Genomic DNA, 13,494 nt, shown 5'->3' with positions numbered 1-13,494 from the left:
CCTCTTTTGCTAAAACTCTTACTTGTTGGTTTCCTCTGGGATCCAGTTGAGTCTGCAAATCAGAGTCAAGGCTGTCATGGTTTTTGTCTTGGCGGAATTCTGCTCGTGTTTACAAATCCAGGCGAACGAGCACAAGGTCGTAGGAATGACTGTGAGTTCTACTTGACACAAGATTTTTCACAGCGGAGTTGGTTTAGCCTGATGCACTGCCTGAGAGAGAAATTGCATTTCTGGTCCTCAGAAACAAAATAAAAATATCCGCTGTGCAAATGACAAATAGGACAAGGAAATGTTTTAATAAACTTTTGTCAGTGACAAATTTAACCTCTCATTTTCTCGGAAGCCTGTGGCTGTTGTTGTCGGAGTAAGATGTATATTCACAAATTCAGTTCACTGTTGCACAGGGAGTTTACCCAGAAGAATCAATTGTCAAGGAATGGAGTACAACATTCACAGTTAAAACTAACCATACCATGTGTGGATATTTAAGGAAGTTTCCTTTTCTGGTGATGTCTAATATTACCATTATTTTCTAGAGAGAGTAAGAAGTGGTAGTACAACTTTATTAATGTATAATTATGGGTTTCAAAGTGCTTCACACTAAATACACACCAAAAAATACTTAAAACGCAAAATACAAAGAAGCTAAGTTTATTTTTACTTTCTATTCTACCTTTTTTTTTTTTTTTTTTTATAGTTTATGGTAGAAATTTTATAGCTTGCCTTATTTTTCTAGTAGCTACACAAATGTCCTTAACCGACTGGCAGCCATGTTAACAATCACTATTTGATTACTAAAAAGAATGAGAAGTTGAAGCTTTCCCACAACCTGATAAAATAGTGTTTAACCACTGACACTGCAGTGTTTTATATTTTATATATGGTTTTATATGAAGTAATCCTCATATCTGTTAGCGTTCTAATGGCAGTTTAGCATTAGCATGATCTACAGATTTCTAGCTAAAACGGACAACCACCTTTTTCATCAACTTGGACGGCAGCGACAAGCTCAGTTCACAGCTTATGCAAACACTGTTCTCAGTAAACACCTTCAACAGCATGTAATTAAACTGTTCTTTTTATATTTTCAATGGCAGTGAACCAGTTAACAAGTATCATTAGGATCCCAAGTTTGTAGTAAATGGCACTCAATCGTCTGCCTAGAAAGTCAAACCAGCCTCTGCATCTGTGATTGGAAGTAAGAAGGACACTTTCTGTTGTTTTTAGCAGTGTTTCTGTGAAGATACTTTTTGAACTGCTGAGCTTTAAACTTACCATGGAGCTCCTCGGGAAAAGTCAGTGTTTCTAGCTGGGAGGCAGGAGCAGATAGGCAGGTGATGGCTGCGATATCTGTGTGTGTGTGTGTGTGTGTGTGTGTGTCTGCGTGCACTTGACTGTGCGAGTGTGCATGGAGAGCATGAGATGAGAAGCATAGCTGTGGGTTATTTATCTTCCAGGATGCTGGCTGGGCTGAGCTGTCGGTAGCTTATAGTGTGTGTGCATGCGCATGTGTGAGCATGCGCGTGTGCGTGTGTGAAATTTGCTAATATGTCTGTTGATCCAGCCATCTGACACTGCTCATCTTTTTAGAGAATCCACCTACTGATGTGCAGCCCTGACCTGAGTACTAAGGCAGCAGAAGTCCATTCATGCACAAGATAAAGAGATGCTTTCATTTTAAATTGTATTGATTAACTTCTTTGGAAACCTTTTCACGAACAACATCTCACAATTATTCTACATTTAACAATTAATAGGCCTTGTTATGTGAATGTATGAGGAGAACCTGAATACACTAATGATGGGCAGATTGGCTGCATCATTCATCTATATGTATGATCTTACTTCTCATTAGTTCAGAGTTACTTACTCAGTGTAATAAAATCCAGACTATCAATCAAGACTAATGAGGGAATGTCGAAAAACGACTTGAAGTTTAAAGTTAGTTTTTATATATGGACTTCATCCAGACTTAAAGCATTCATATATACGGGTTTCAAAGATAATGACAATATTTGGTTGAATTATGAGATTCAGAACTTTAAAAAGAAGCCAGTGGACTGTTTTAGTTTGGTTTTGATACAGTAGGGCGAGGCTTTTTGACTTTGTAGTAGTGTGAGGCCAAGAAGCCAGGATATTCCCTCTGGACCAGATGATTTAAACCTGACGTTTGCTCTATTTATTCATTACTGAGCGCAGCGTTATTATATTCATCTGTGGCAATGTCAGTTCTAAGGATTCTTCCTGTATTTCTGTCATCCTGCTGATTGATTGTAAAGATTCTCCACACCAGTGATATTAATGCAGGTTTTGTGTTGCCTGGCTCCAGTTGGTCCTGAACCAGATTTTATTGGGTGATGGACAGAAGAGTGACAGAGCCATAGTCATACACGTCATCTGAGTGTGTAGTGGAGCTGCAATTCTGCACAACACAATGGCTCTGATTGGTTGTAGGATTATCCACTTGCATGCCGAGGTAATTTCTTCCCTGTATCGGTTGAAACACGTCCCATAATGAAATCCAAATGGCACGTTATCAGATTCTGATAAGAGCTGAGTCTGTGTACACCAGGCTAGATCGCTGTACAAGCAGATGCTGTAGGTCAGGTCACAAATCTGATCTGCTGATCTCACGAAGCAATTTTAATCTTGGATTTGAGTTGAACTATGCCTACTGGTACAATATTTTCCTTTTTTTTTTTTTTTTTTCTGCGTTTTGAGCTAAAAGTGAACGTGCTAGGACAATGCTGTTGCAGCATAATATGACGAGTCCAGCGGATCTGAACCTCGCAGGGCAGAGTTAAGGAATAACATCAGAGCTGCACACGCACAACGACACCAAACAAAATAGTACAAATGCAGCGTTCACCCTCCCAGATAGATCATGTCCCATTGCCATGGCAACTGCTGACAGCTAGCAGTCACCGTTGTCATGGGAACAGCTTGACAGGCTTGTAAAGAGAAGAGGAAGGCTGAGAGGGGCGGATGTAAGAGGGGTTAAGGAAAAATGGAAACAAAGAAGGAGCGAACACAGCGGCAGATAACACACGGTAAAAGTGTGGTGTGATCAAAATTAGTTATTAACACTTTTTGTGGTTTATTTTTCACAGTCTTTGTTTTACTATTAGATGAGCAATAAACATAATTTATATAGTATATAGTATATATATGTTTAAAACCTAGGCTATATAACATAGGCTTTTGGGGAAAGCGTGGAGGAAAAGATAACAATTTAAAAAAATAAATAAATGGAAATGCCACCAAGGGAATTCGGAAAGAAAAGCGAGTATTTTCCATCGTGGCTTGAACATTCACTCTGCATCTCTCCTCTCGCTTCCTGCTTTCTTCATTTTCTTCCAGTGTTTTCCTCCTTCATCTTATTCCCCTCCTCCAACTCCTCACTCTCATCCACCTCACAGAAAAGCTTTTAGATGATTAAAAAAACAACAGAGTGGGTTTTTGTATTGTTATTGTTCACTATCCGTCTGCCACTCCAAGGCTTGATTGCACTGAATTATTGTGAACCTTTTTTTTTTTTTCTTTCATGGAATATAATTTGTAGAAACTAAGAGGGCTTTATTTAGAGAAGGAATGGAAGAACTTTGGCAACATCTACATCTAGTCAGATTGATTACTGGGTTTAACTAGTGAATAGTCAATCAAAAAAGAACAGCACGACAACAAAGGGTTTGCATTACATAAATGTTCTTTTTAATTAGTAGTGTGTCACTCTCCATTTTCATTTCTAAGGAAGCCTGTCCACATATAATGAGATTCGCTCATTCCCCATCACTTTGTAGCACTGTTAGTCGTTGGTGGATTTTCCTGTCTCTGCTCGTCTAGGTAGCCCTCTTGTATATTTCCCACCCCAAGTAAAACAGGGCAGAACATAAAATTCTTGTTGTATGGACAGGTTAGGGATGCCTTCATGGCTTGCTGTTTGAAAAAAATAAATAAATTAATTAAAAATACCATCAAAGAGGCTGCAGCTTCTGTGTTCACCCGATGTACCAAGCCCACAATCAGTGTGGTGATTGTGGGGTCAGATTGAAATAGCAATATATGAGCATACACTTCAACATGTAGTGACTTTGTCATGAGCCTGAATATTATGAGTGTACAAAGCAATCAAATTCCAAACCATGTCAGACTGAGACTCTCGGTGTCACATCTCTGTGCAGCTAAAATGCGTGCTCGCCTTGCGTAAGCCGCAATGCTTGAGCAACAGTCATTTCAGGCAACTGCCTAATCTGACCTTTATCTTGCTTGCTGGATTGGCACCATTATAATTTTTCTGGTTATGTAAACACAGACTCATTTAAAAGCCTTAATTTGTGCTCGCAGCGCTGCCGCTACCCTGTTATCTCTTTCTGAAGATTCACTCATTCAAGAAGACATGCTTCATTGTTTTCCCCCTTCTACCGTCTAAATGTACCCCGTAACGCCTGGGAAGCAAAAACCCATCCCTGCTTCGCAGACTAGAAAAAGAGCAGGCTGCAGTAGAGAGGATGAAGGATGGGGACTCAATGATGAGAAATGGATGATGTGTTTGATTATTAGCAGTATTGGCTAGAGGCAAGCAGCTTCGACTGGAACGGATTTCTTTTATGACCTTACTCCAAATAAGCTTTTGTGTAGAAAATCCAATCGAGATCAACAGAGGCAGTGATGATGTGTGGCAGCGAGCCTGCTTTTTCTCTCTCTCTCTCTCTCTCTCGCACACACACACACACACACATGTTCCCTCACACAGCCTTGACAGATTGAAGAGGCGGAGCTTAAACTACCCAGTCCAATCCTGGCAACAACGTTATGGTGATGCAACAGTACATGCGTCTTTGTGTTTGTTTGTGTGTGTGTGTGTGTGTGTTGGGCCTAACTGATGACTAGTAGCAAACAGTTTAAGATGTACTGAGAACCTGCTTTTGCGTTTTTCCCCCCTAGTTTATTTATATCCACGACCACTTGCAGTAACAAGTACACAGGCGAGGACCCACGCACCGAAAGACACCGCATTTAAAATGAGGTTGATGACTAACTGCGTAGCCTGTCCTGCTCCCTCCAAATGGTGCTGTCACATCCTGTAAATAAGAGTGTACCATCTGTCCACCCAGCTCTGCCTCAGTGCTGCTGTGATGCTGCTGCCGCTGGTTCTTAGCTGAATTGAGTGAGCAGCAGAGATCACCAAAGATGATCTATTTTTCAAGATGCCCTCTGGTCAACACTATAAGAAGGAGATGGATAGGAGATGAGAACATAAGCGTTTTTTGTTTGCTTATTTATTCGGTTTGTGAAAAATGCTGACCGAAAGTTAGAGAGCCTCAGCTCTGAAATCCTTTGTCAACAGTTTTTGACGTAGCCAGAAACATCGTTTTGCATTCCAGCTTATGAAATAGTGTTTTTCAAATAGGCGGTTTATGCTTCTGCGTTAAGTCAGCGCAGAGGCCACGGCGACAACGCAGACACCTTGGCAGGAGTTTTGCAGACCCTTGCGCCGTAACTGACGTGCACCTCCCCAGAAATGTAACTATGTGACGACGCAGAGCACAAAAGATTGGTCCGCTTGGTAGTAGCGTGTTTCCGCTTTAGTATTTCCGTCTGCTCCTCCATCTCCGCAATTTTCGAATTGTTTTGGATCAATAAAGAATCGGTAAGGTTAACTGAGGAGGTTTGGAGATACAGACATTTGTATGACTCATGTTCGGCGAAATTTCCGCAGAATTCGGACGAAATTTTGTCGAAAGGTTCAGTCGCCATTGTTGAAAGTGAAGCAGCAAGTGGAAGGTGAAGCAGGAAACAAAAGTTAACCTGACTGGTAAAAAAAGACACAGCGCTGACTAGCGTTTGGGTGGCGTTGTTACAGAGCGAGCCAGACTGACGAGCGCACAAGTATAAATGGCTCCCATTGGTGTTGGCTACGTACATAGGTTACTGCGTCTAGGTCTAGAGGCATAAACTCCCTGTAGGTGCCCTCTGAATGACTGCCTGTAGGATTTTTAACCAAAAAAATGAGTTATACCGCTGTACTATAGCATTTCTGAATGTTGCCATCTTTTTTTCTTTTGTTGTTTTTTTCATTACGTGGTTTTTGGCGCCATTGTTTGCAGTTGACATCCCACAAAATGCTGGTAAGTTGTTTGTTTGCAGCTGGCTTGCGCAGCGCAGATTGTCACACTGTTCGGGTGGTTTGCTGGATGGATTATGGTGATATTTTGTCATAAAAGCGGGATCAAGTGTGCCACTGTGCAGACATCACACCACCTGAACAAGCAAATCCTGCAAACACAACTCTTCTTCCCAAAGCACCTTCCCTTCACTTTCCTGCGGTATCATTAGCCTGCTGCCATCCCCCAGTCACAAAGTGTCATTCTTCTTTCAGAACATAAAATGGTTGTCAGCAGCATCACTTGCATTTGAATGACACGGCCATATGCATGGTGTGGTTATGAGGAGACGTGCACGTTCTTAAAGGTTCACACCCGATCCCAACAATGCTGAAGGTAGTATGGACAGCAGTTGTGGAAAACTAGACTTATAAAGCACTTATTCTAAATTATAAGCTGAGTTTTTGCTTTAACTATGCTAATCATACATGGAATTAGAGTATAATTTAAAATGATCTGTGGAAGACAGTCATACGAGTTTGACTTTGTGGGAGCCGACTGTCATTAGGGTTCCTTGGGCCTACTTTTCTTCAGAAAAGCAGCTAATCAATTAGGCAAGAACGTACCTCTCCTCCATTCCAACACCTCTTGGGACCTTGTGCTACCTTTCTGAAGTGTAATGTATAAAATATGGCAACCACATGCATACCTTATTAGGTGTTAGAGGAATGTTGAAGCCCTTTTCAAACATGAGACTGCCTCACTGGCATTTTGACATTTTCTTTCTTCTAACCATCAGCTTACATCTGTACAATTTCCATATAGGCTTGTTATTCTTTGAGTTCCGCTTGATGAAATACTGCTTATTATAACTTCATCGTCTGCTGAGACGGCCAGTAGGACTGTTAAAATTGCATATTTAAACCAAAGGCTTTAAAACTTTCATGAACTGCGTACCACTCCAAACTTATTTTGTCGGTTGCTGTGAGTGATATATTGTGGTATGGGTATTTGTTTTGGACACCTCTGCTTCCCGAAGTTTGATTTAGGGAAACAATTAAATGGCTTGGGCTGGCATGAAACTCCTCTTGCTCAACCATCAATTCACATAATCACAACTCTGTCCCCAAGTATCTGTTTCTTGAGGAGACAAGCTTGTGTGCATGCAACCTTCAAGGAATAAGATGCATTTCGGCAGGATGCACTCTCTGACCAGGCTGAAAATTCTGTCACGCTGACACCAGTTCAGAAAATTGGTCAAGGCATAAAGACCACTGAACTGAAAACACAATCTACTGTTCAAACCCATTCACTTAGAATTACTGTGTTCTTTTTTTTTTTTCAAGAATTCAGCGGATACATCATCACATTTTGTCAACAAAGCATTTTGAATTACCTGTTACCTGTTTTACTGATTCACACGAGATGGGGTGATTCTCTGCAGCAGTGCTGCCCGAGGCTCATGGGTGTTTCGGTAATAAGACCCATTTGCGGTCCCGATATGACTTTACAGAACAGAGTTTCTCAGAAAGTAGAAATAATGAAACAGTTAAAGGAAAAAACAAAGAATGTTTTAGGATTTTTTTCAACAATAAGTGAATTGATTAAAGAAAAAGACTTTGCAACAGAAATACAAACTGGATAAAAACACTTCCAGCACCTTTCACCATGTGTTAACTGTTGACAAGGTGAAGATATGTTGTTGTTTTTTAGTGTTTGATACGCAGACTTTTTTTACTGATGGCTCAGCCTTTCTGGAATTTCAGTTGTTTAAGTCGCCTGACAGAAAGCATCTGGCCAAACACCATGCAACTTTGTTACACATTAAGCATTTAACTCGTTTCCAAAATGAACACATTTCTCGTCGGCTCAGTGTAATTGTTTTTTAAATCTATTCCTGCTGCATCTAGTAGCTTTAATCCCAGTCCTATTTCAAATTTGCTCTGCAGTACAGCCAGCGCTGTGAAATATTTTTTATATAATAACTTAGAGGCAGGTTTTCCATTAGGGTTTCCCCTGCAACAAGTTTGAATTTGACTCAATCACTGGAACATTCTCACTGCTGGGTGTCACTACAGCTTTGGGGAACAATTGCCTTTGCTGAAAGCATGTAGAGGAAGGGCCGCATGAAGAGCTGAAGCCACCTCATCACGGTTCCTTCTTAATGCATTCAGAACTGCAGCCTTTCACCGGCATTATGGAGGAAATTACAGTCAGACTTTGTTGCTGCGGATGGATTTAGGGTGGAACAGCCTATTTCTCCTTGCAAAGTCTGACCTGCAACACTGTAAGATCTGGCTGCTCACTGAAAACAAAGTGCCCACTTCCTCAGCGCATTCTTTGTACTCAGGAGTGATGATAATGAAATTGCGATAACAGGCTGTCACACTGTTGATTGAACATGTGGGCCGACATTTACCTCGTATTTGTCTCTGTTTTTTTTGTTTTTTTTTCCTCCTCCCGCTGTCCGACTCTTCCTGCTCTTATCTTGGTCCTGCTGTGCTCCTTTCTGTCCCTCTGTCCAGTCCACCCCACTCCACCTGGCAGCAGGATACAACAGGGTGAGGATAGTTCAGTTGTTGCTACAGAACGGAGCAGATGTCCACGCCAAGGACAAGGGGTAAGTACAGCAAAAAGGGAGTTTTTGCCTTGCTACTCCTAGGATAGCGTGTCAAAATTCAGACTTTTGAAGAGGAAAAAGAGCGATGCATGGCGATAACACTACGAATCTCAAACTTTCATAATCCCTCGACTTTTTCTCTAGTCCCAATATGACATTGACATTTCAGTGTTTGAGGTATCTAAACAACCTCATAAAATTCCACGCTCGCCTTCATTTTCCCCTCAGGACGAATTGTAATAAAGCTTTCATCAGATCATAGCTCCAGCGTGGCTTATGACTGAATACTTGCATTAATTAATAACATTTCCATTAGCCGTAGCTACTCTTTACATTTACTGCTAATTAGCTTGATGTTGCTAATAACCTAAACTAAGATAGTAAATATATGTGCGTAACACTGGCATGTTAGCATACATGTTGCTGCTTTCTGGCTAAGTACATCATTAGAGCCGCGAGCACAGTGCAGGCAACATTAGCAACATCTTCATTGAATTAGAGACTTAAAAATACAATATGAGAAGAGAAGAATGTTGGTCTAAAATTTTGTAAGAAGTGATCTTTTAAAAAATCTTTTGTATTTTGTCCCCCCCCCCTCCCCCATCAGTGGTCTGGTGCCTCTACACAATGCCTGCTCTTATGGACACTATGAAGTTACTGAGCTGCTGCTAAAGGTACGTATACTTACACTTGCCAGTTTGGTATTTCCTGATGTGATAGCCTTGGGATTTCATGAACTACGAGAAACGTGCACAGCAAACATACACCTGACCGGCTGGAAACTCGACTCCATTTGAACTATGTGACATAAATGTTCAATAATCTAATCTCCAAATCCTTCTCTTGCTTTTCTTTCCCAGCACGGAGCTTGTGTGAACGCCATGGATCTGTGGCAGTTCACCCCGCTGCACGAGGCGGCGTCTAAAAACAGAGTGGAGGTCTGCTCCCTGCTGCTGAGCCACGGGGCCGACCCGACCCTGCTCAACTGCCACAGCAAGAGCTCTGTGGACATGGCACCCACTCCTGAGCTGAAGGAGAGACTCACATGTGAGAGCGTGGATCTTCATTTACATAAACAGCAGCGGCACGGTGTGCAGCTCTGCTAAATGTGTCGGGCCACGGAATTAAAGAATAGGGTGTTTTAGGAAGGGTGTTATGTTTGGATCAGTTGATTTGAAGTTGATTCATGACCTTTACTGATGAAAAAAGGCCGACTATGAACATCTGATTGCCAGACGATCCGCTTGCTTGGAAAGCTGGAAGCTGTCTTCACTGATGCTCATATTCATTTATTGTTTCCTGTGTTCTTAACTGGCCGAAACACCACAGATACAGAAAAAATACAGAGGAAGCCATTGTGGTTAGAAGCTGTAGCAGTAACTGGAGTTTAAATTTACTGACAAAAAATAGCAAATCATTTTGTTGTTGTTATTTTAATATGTTCTGGCTGCAGTTGATTCAGACATTGCAATCATTATATTTCTACTTGACTTTGAATTACACATGCACCAACCTTTTTCGTAGTTCATACATAAAAGCACAGCGCTCTGTTTATTCAGTGATTCAGTTTTGATCAGGATGTGCATTCAAACATTACTTTAAGTGCTAGTATACTGACATATACTCTCCGCCAGTGCTGTTCTTTGAAGCTACTCAGACATTAGCATTAGTCCTGCATACACTAAAACTTTATATCTCATAGCATGTTTTAACTTAATTGAGCATTTTGGAGGTGCACAATCTCCAAAACGTTCTCTTACTTTAATTAAACAGAGACTATTCTGGGATTAAGTCCATTTTGTTAGAACAGAACCAGCCTCCTCAGAGTCAAAGCCGACCCGATAAGTCTTTGTTTCTGCCAGAAAGCCCTCTGTAACTCTTAGAAAGTTAATTAGGGAGTCAGCTCTCTTGTTGCTGCACTTGTTGCTTTATCTTCAGATGAAAACAACAATCACATGCTACATGAATCAACAGCCGGTACAACTGCGGGACAGTTGTTCCTACTGCTTTGAATACAGAATACTGTCTAGTCTAGTTTTTCCAGCTGACTAAGACAAAAAGAGCAAGGTAACTGGTTCTCAGTCACACCAAATCTGCTCGCATCACCACCCATACATCCACAACTTTCTGGATGCTTTTGTGTAAACTAAAGAAGCAAGGTTATAAAGTGAGCTCTAGGGGCTGTTATTATTTTTGCCTTTGGACAGTTGTTTCCCGGTGTTAACCATTTTTTATGCTCGCCATCTCCTGGCTGCAGCTTCATATTTACTCTGCAGATATGGGAGCGTTATCGTTCTCCTCAGTCCCCTGCAACAAAGTGAGCAAGTGCTCACAACTCATGTCCACATTCAGGTTTTAATCTTCAGAAGGAGGGCTCAAGTAAACATTGCTTCATTTTATGCAAAGCCAACAATTTGGGAGTGTGTGACTAGCGTGATGAAAAATTACTGCACAGGCTACTTCTGTTTCCTATTTATCAGCTCTGTTTCTAATCCGTCTGGATTCTTGTCTTCCTTGACCATCCTTGAAGTTGTTTTTTTTAGTAGTCCTCACTATTTCTCTAAATATCTCATAATAAATGCATGTGCACTGTAGCTGTCTGTAGATAAAGTTGAACAGACGGCTTTTTTGCAGCCTGAAATACTTCTGAAGCAAAACAGTTGTTTGTAATTTTCATACCCTGCAGATCATCACTTGTTTCTGCTCCAACTCTAGCACGCAGATCATATTTTATTAGTTTTCTGGTTAAAAAAACAACTTTGAAGTAATCTTTCTGAAGCATTTATATGCAGCAGATCCACAACAAGTGAAATAATATCTAGCAAAACCCACATAACTCAGTTGAAGCACTGCCCGCTTAGATGCTTCTGCAACAAACTTCTGTCTGTTTTTATCTTTTCCTGAATGTTGACATTTTGTTCGTGTGCGTTCAGATGAATTTAAGGGCCACTCACTTCTTCAAGCTGCACGGGAAGCTGACATGGCCAAGGCTAAGAAGACCCTGGCACTGGAGATCATCAACTTCAAACACCCTCACACGCATGAAACGGCGCTGGTGAGATCCACACGCGTTTGTTTTTTTTTTTTTTGGCGCACGTTCACAACACCGCTACCGTGGTGCTGAGCTCTCTTTGTGTTTGTGTGTGGTAGCATTGTGCAGTAGCATCGCCTCACCCCAAAAGGAAACAGGTGACGGAGCTGCTGCTGAGGAAAGGTGCCAACGTCAATGAGAAGAATAAAGAGTGAGTAATCTTTAATCTGCCTGCAGCGCTCTTAAACACAAAATATCCAGCTGCTGATTATGTTAGAAGAATGGTCAAACATTAATCTCTGTCCGAAGGTATAGTCATAATGTCTTATGCTATAAAGTAAACTCTAGCCTGTACATTAATACCTTTATGACTTATCAGTTATCAGATTATGACTGTTTCCATGGCTTCTGAGTTGTCATCTATTATTAACAAACTCTGATGCAGCTAAAAGCTACTGAGTTGATCAGAGACCACAGTGCTGAGCATTTGTTGATGCAGTTTCTCTCGTTAATGTACTGAGCACTTCTTTACGCTGCCATTATTGCGATGGCGCTGTGTGACTGAACACGTTACACCGAAACGTAAATAGAGATGGCTGGGCGAACCAGGATTGACAGCTCGAACCAGGATTGACAGCTCAAACCAGCTACTGAAAAACAATGCTTCTTTCTATCTTCCTTCTAAGTGTGGCACTCGCTAGCAAACTAAACCAATCTGTCATAGAAATCATCAATCATCCATCACTCTTCAGAATCAGAATACATGCTTCATTTAGTAAAAGTCAGAAACATGTGATTGTGTAAAAGCACTGGGAACCCAATTGCTTCTATCTTTAGTCGAAAGCACGCTCTGCAGCATCTGAAAAACAATGATTTGATAATAACCTGTAAAAGTAAAATTGATTTCATGCGGAGGAGACACGTGGCTTTCACCCCAATACTCGCATTTGATGTGACATTAACCATTTGCTAAAACAGTCTCGCGTTTCTCCGTGACTGTCCTTGTTTGCTCCACGTTAAAACATCCTCCTGAGCGTATCCTCTCTCTTCCGTCCCTGTAGTTTCATGACTCCTCTCCACGTGGCAGCAGAACGGGCTCATAATGATATTATGGAGGTGCTGCAGAAACACGGAGCAAAGGTAAATCACAGTATCTTAATTCTAATCTTCAACTTCTCGTTCACTCCCACTTTCTTGTGTGTGATTTATTGTTTTTACAAGACTCAATCATAGTAGATTTAAAGTGGCTTCTCTCCCCCTGATTGACAGATAAGAGTAGGAACGAGCTTTACATGCTGTATAATCAGTCTGATATAAAGGGAGGGATGACTTTGAAAACCTACCATTCAACAGTTATACAGGCTGATATTCAGCCTAGTGGAAGCTTTGATATTCAGACATTAACAGAAAGTAGCTTATTTCAGTAAAAGCGGTGACTCATTCCAGATTCATCGCTTCGCAGTCCCTTTAATACTTAGGCCATCGCAGGAAAAACAGTGACCCCCAACATGATTGATTTGGACATGGTTATTGGTCTGGTTATTTTTTCCAGAAACCGCTTCTTATTCACCTTGACACATTACATGTATCGTGACAGTTTTGTCCATATTTCAGACGTGATACAGGAACATCGTCATAACACTTGTGTAATGCAGCAGCTACGGTACCTAACCATTTCTCCAGAATGTAAGAATGAAAGTTTAAATAGAAGTTTAGCCACGTTTTTGAATCAACAGAAT

At 41.1% G+C, this 13,494-nt stretch overlaps 1 protein-coding gene across 1 annotated transcript in view; it reads left to right on the top strand.

The window, feature by feature from the left end:
* Window positions 1-13,494, top strand: part of tnksa (tankyrase, TRF1-interacting ankyrin-related ADP-ribose polymerase a) — an 86,448-nt gene that overhangs the window by 44,637 nt on the left and 28,317 nt on the right. The window contains exons 7-12 of the mRNA XM_084572479.1: window positions 8,630-8,724; window positions 9,332-9,398; window positions 9,585-9,771; window positions 11,658-11,779; window positions 11,875-11,966; window positions 12,817-12,895. Of these exons, the coding sequence (XP_084428605.1) occupies window positions 8,630-8,724; window positions 9,332-9,398; window positions 9,585-9,771; window positions 11,658-11,779; window positions 11,875-11,966; window positions 12,817-12,895 (642 nt within the window). The remainder of the gene's footprint in view (window positions 1-8,629; window positions 8,725-9,331; window positions 9,399-9,584; window positions 9,772-11,657; window positions 11,780-11,874; window positions 11,967-12,816; window positions 12,896-13,494) is intronic.

This window comes from Chelon labrosus (genome assembly GCF_963514085.1).
Source record: "Chelon labrosus genome assembly, chromosome: 22".
Classification (NCBI taxonomy): Eukaryota; Metazoa; Chordata; class Actinopteri; order Mugiliformes; family Mugilidae; genus Chelon; species Chelon labrosus.
The sequence above is the reverse complement of the archived record's forward strand: the minus strand, read 5'-3'. Positions and strand labels throughout refer to the sequence as shown.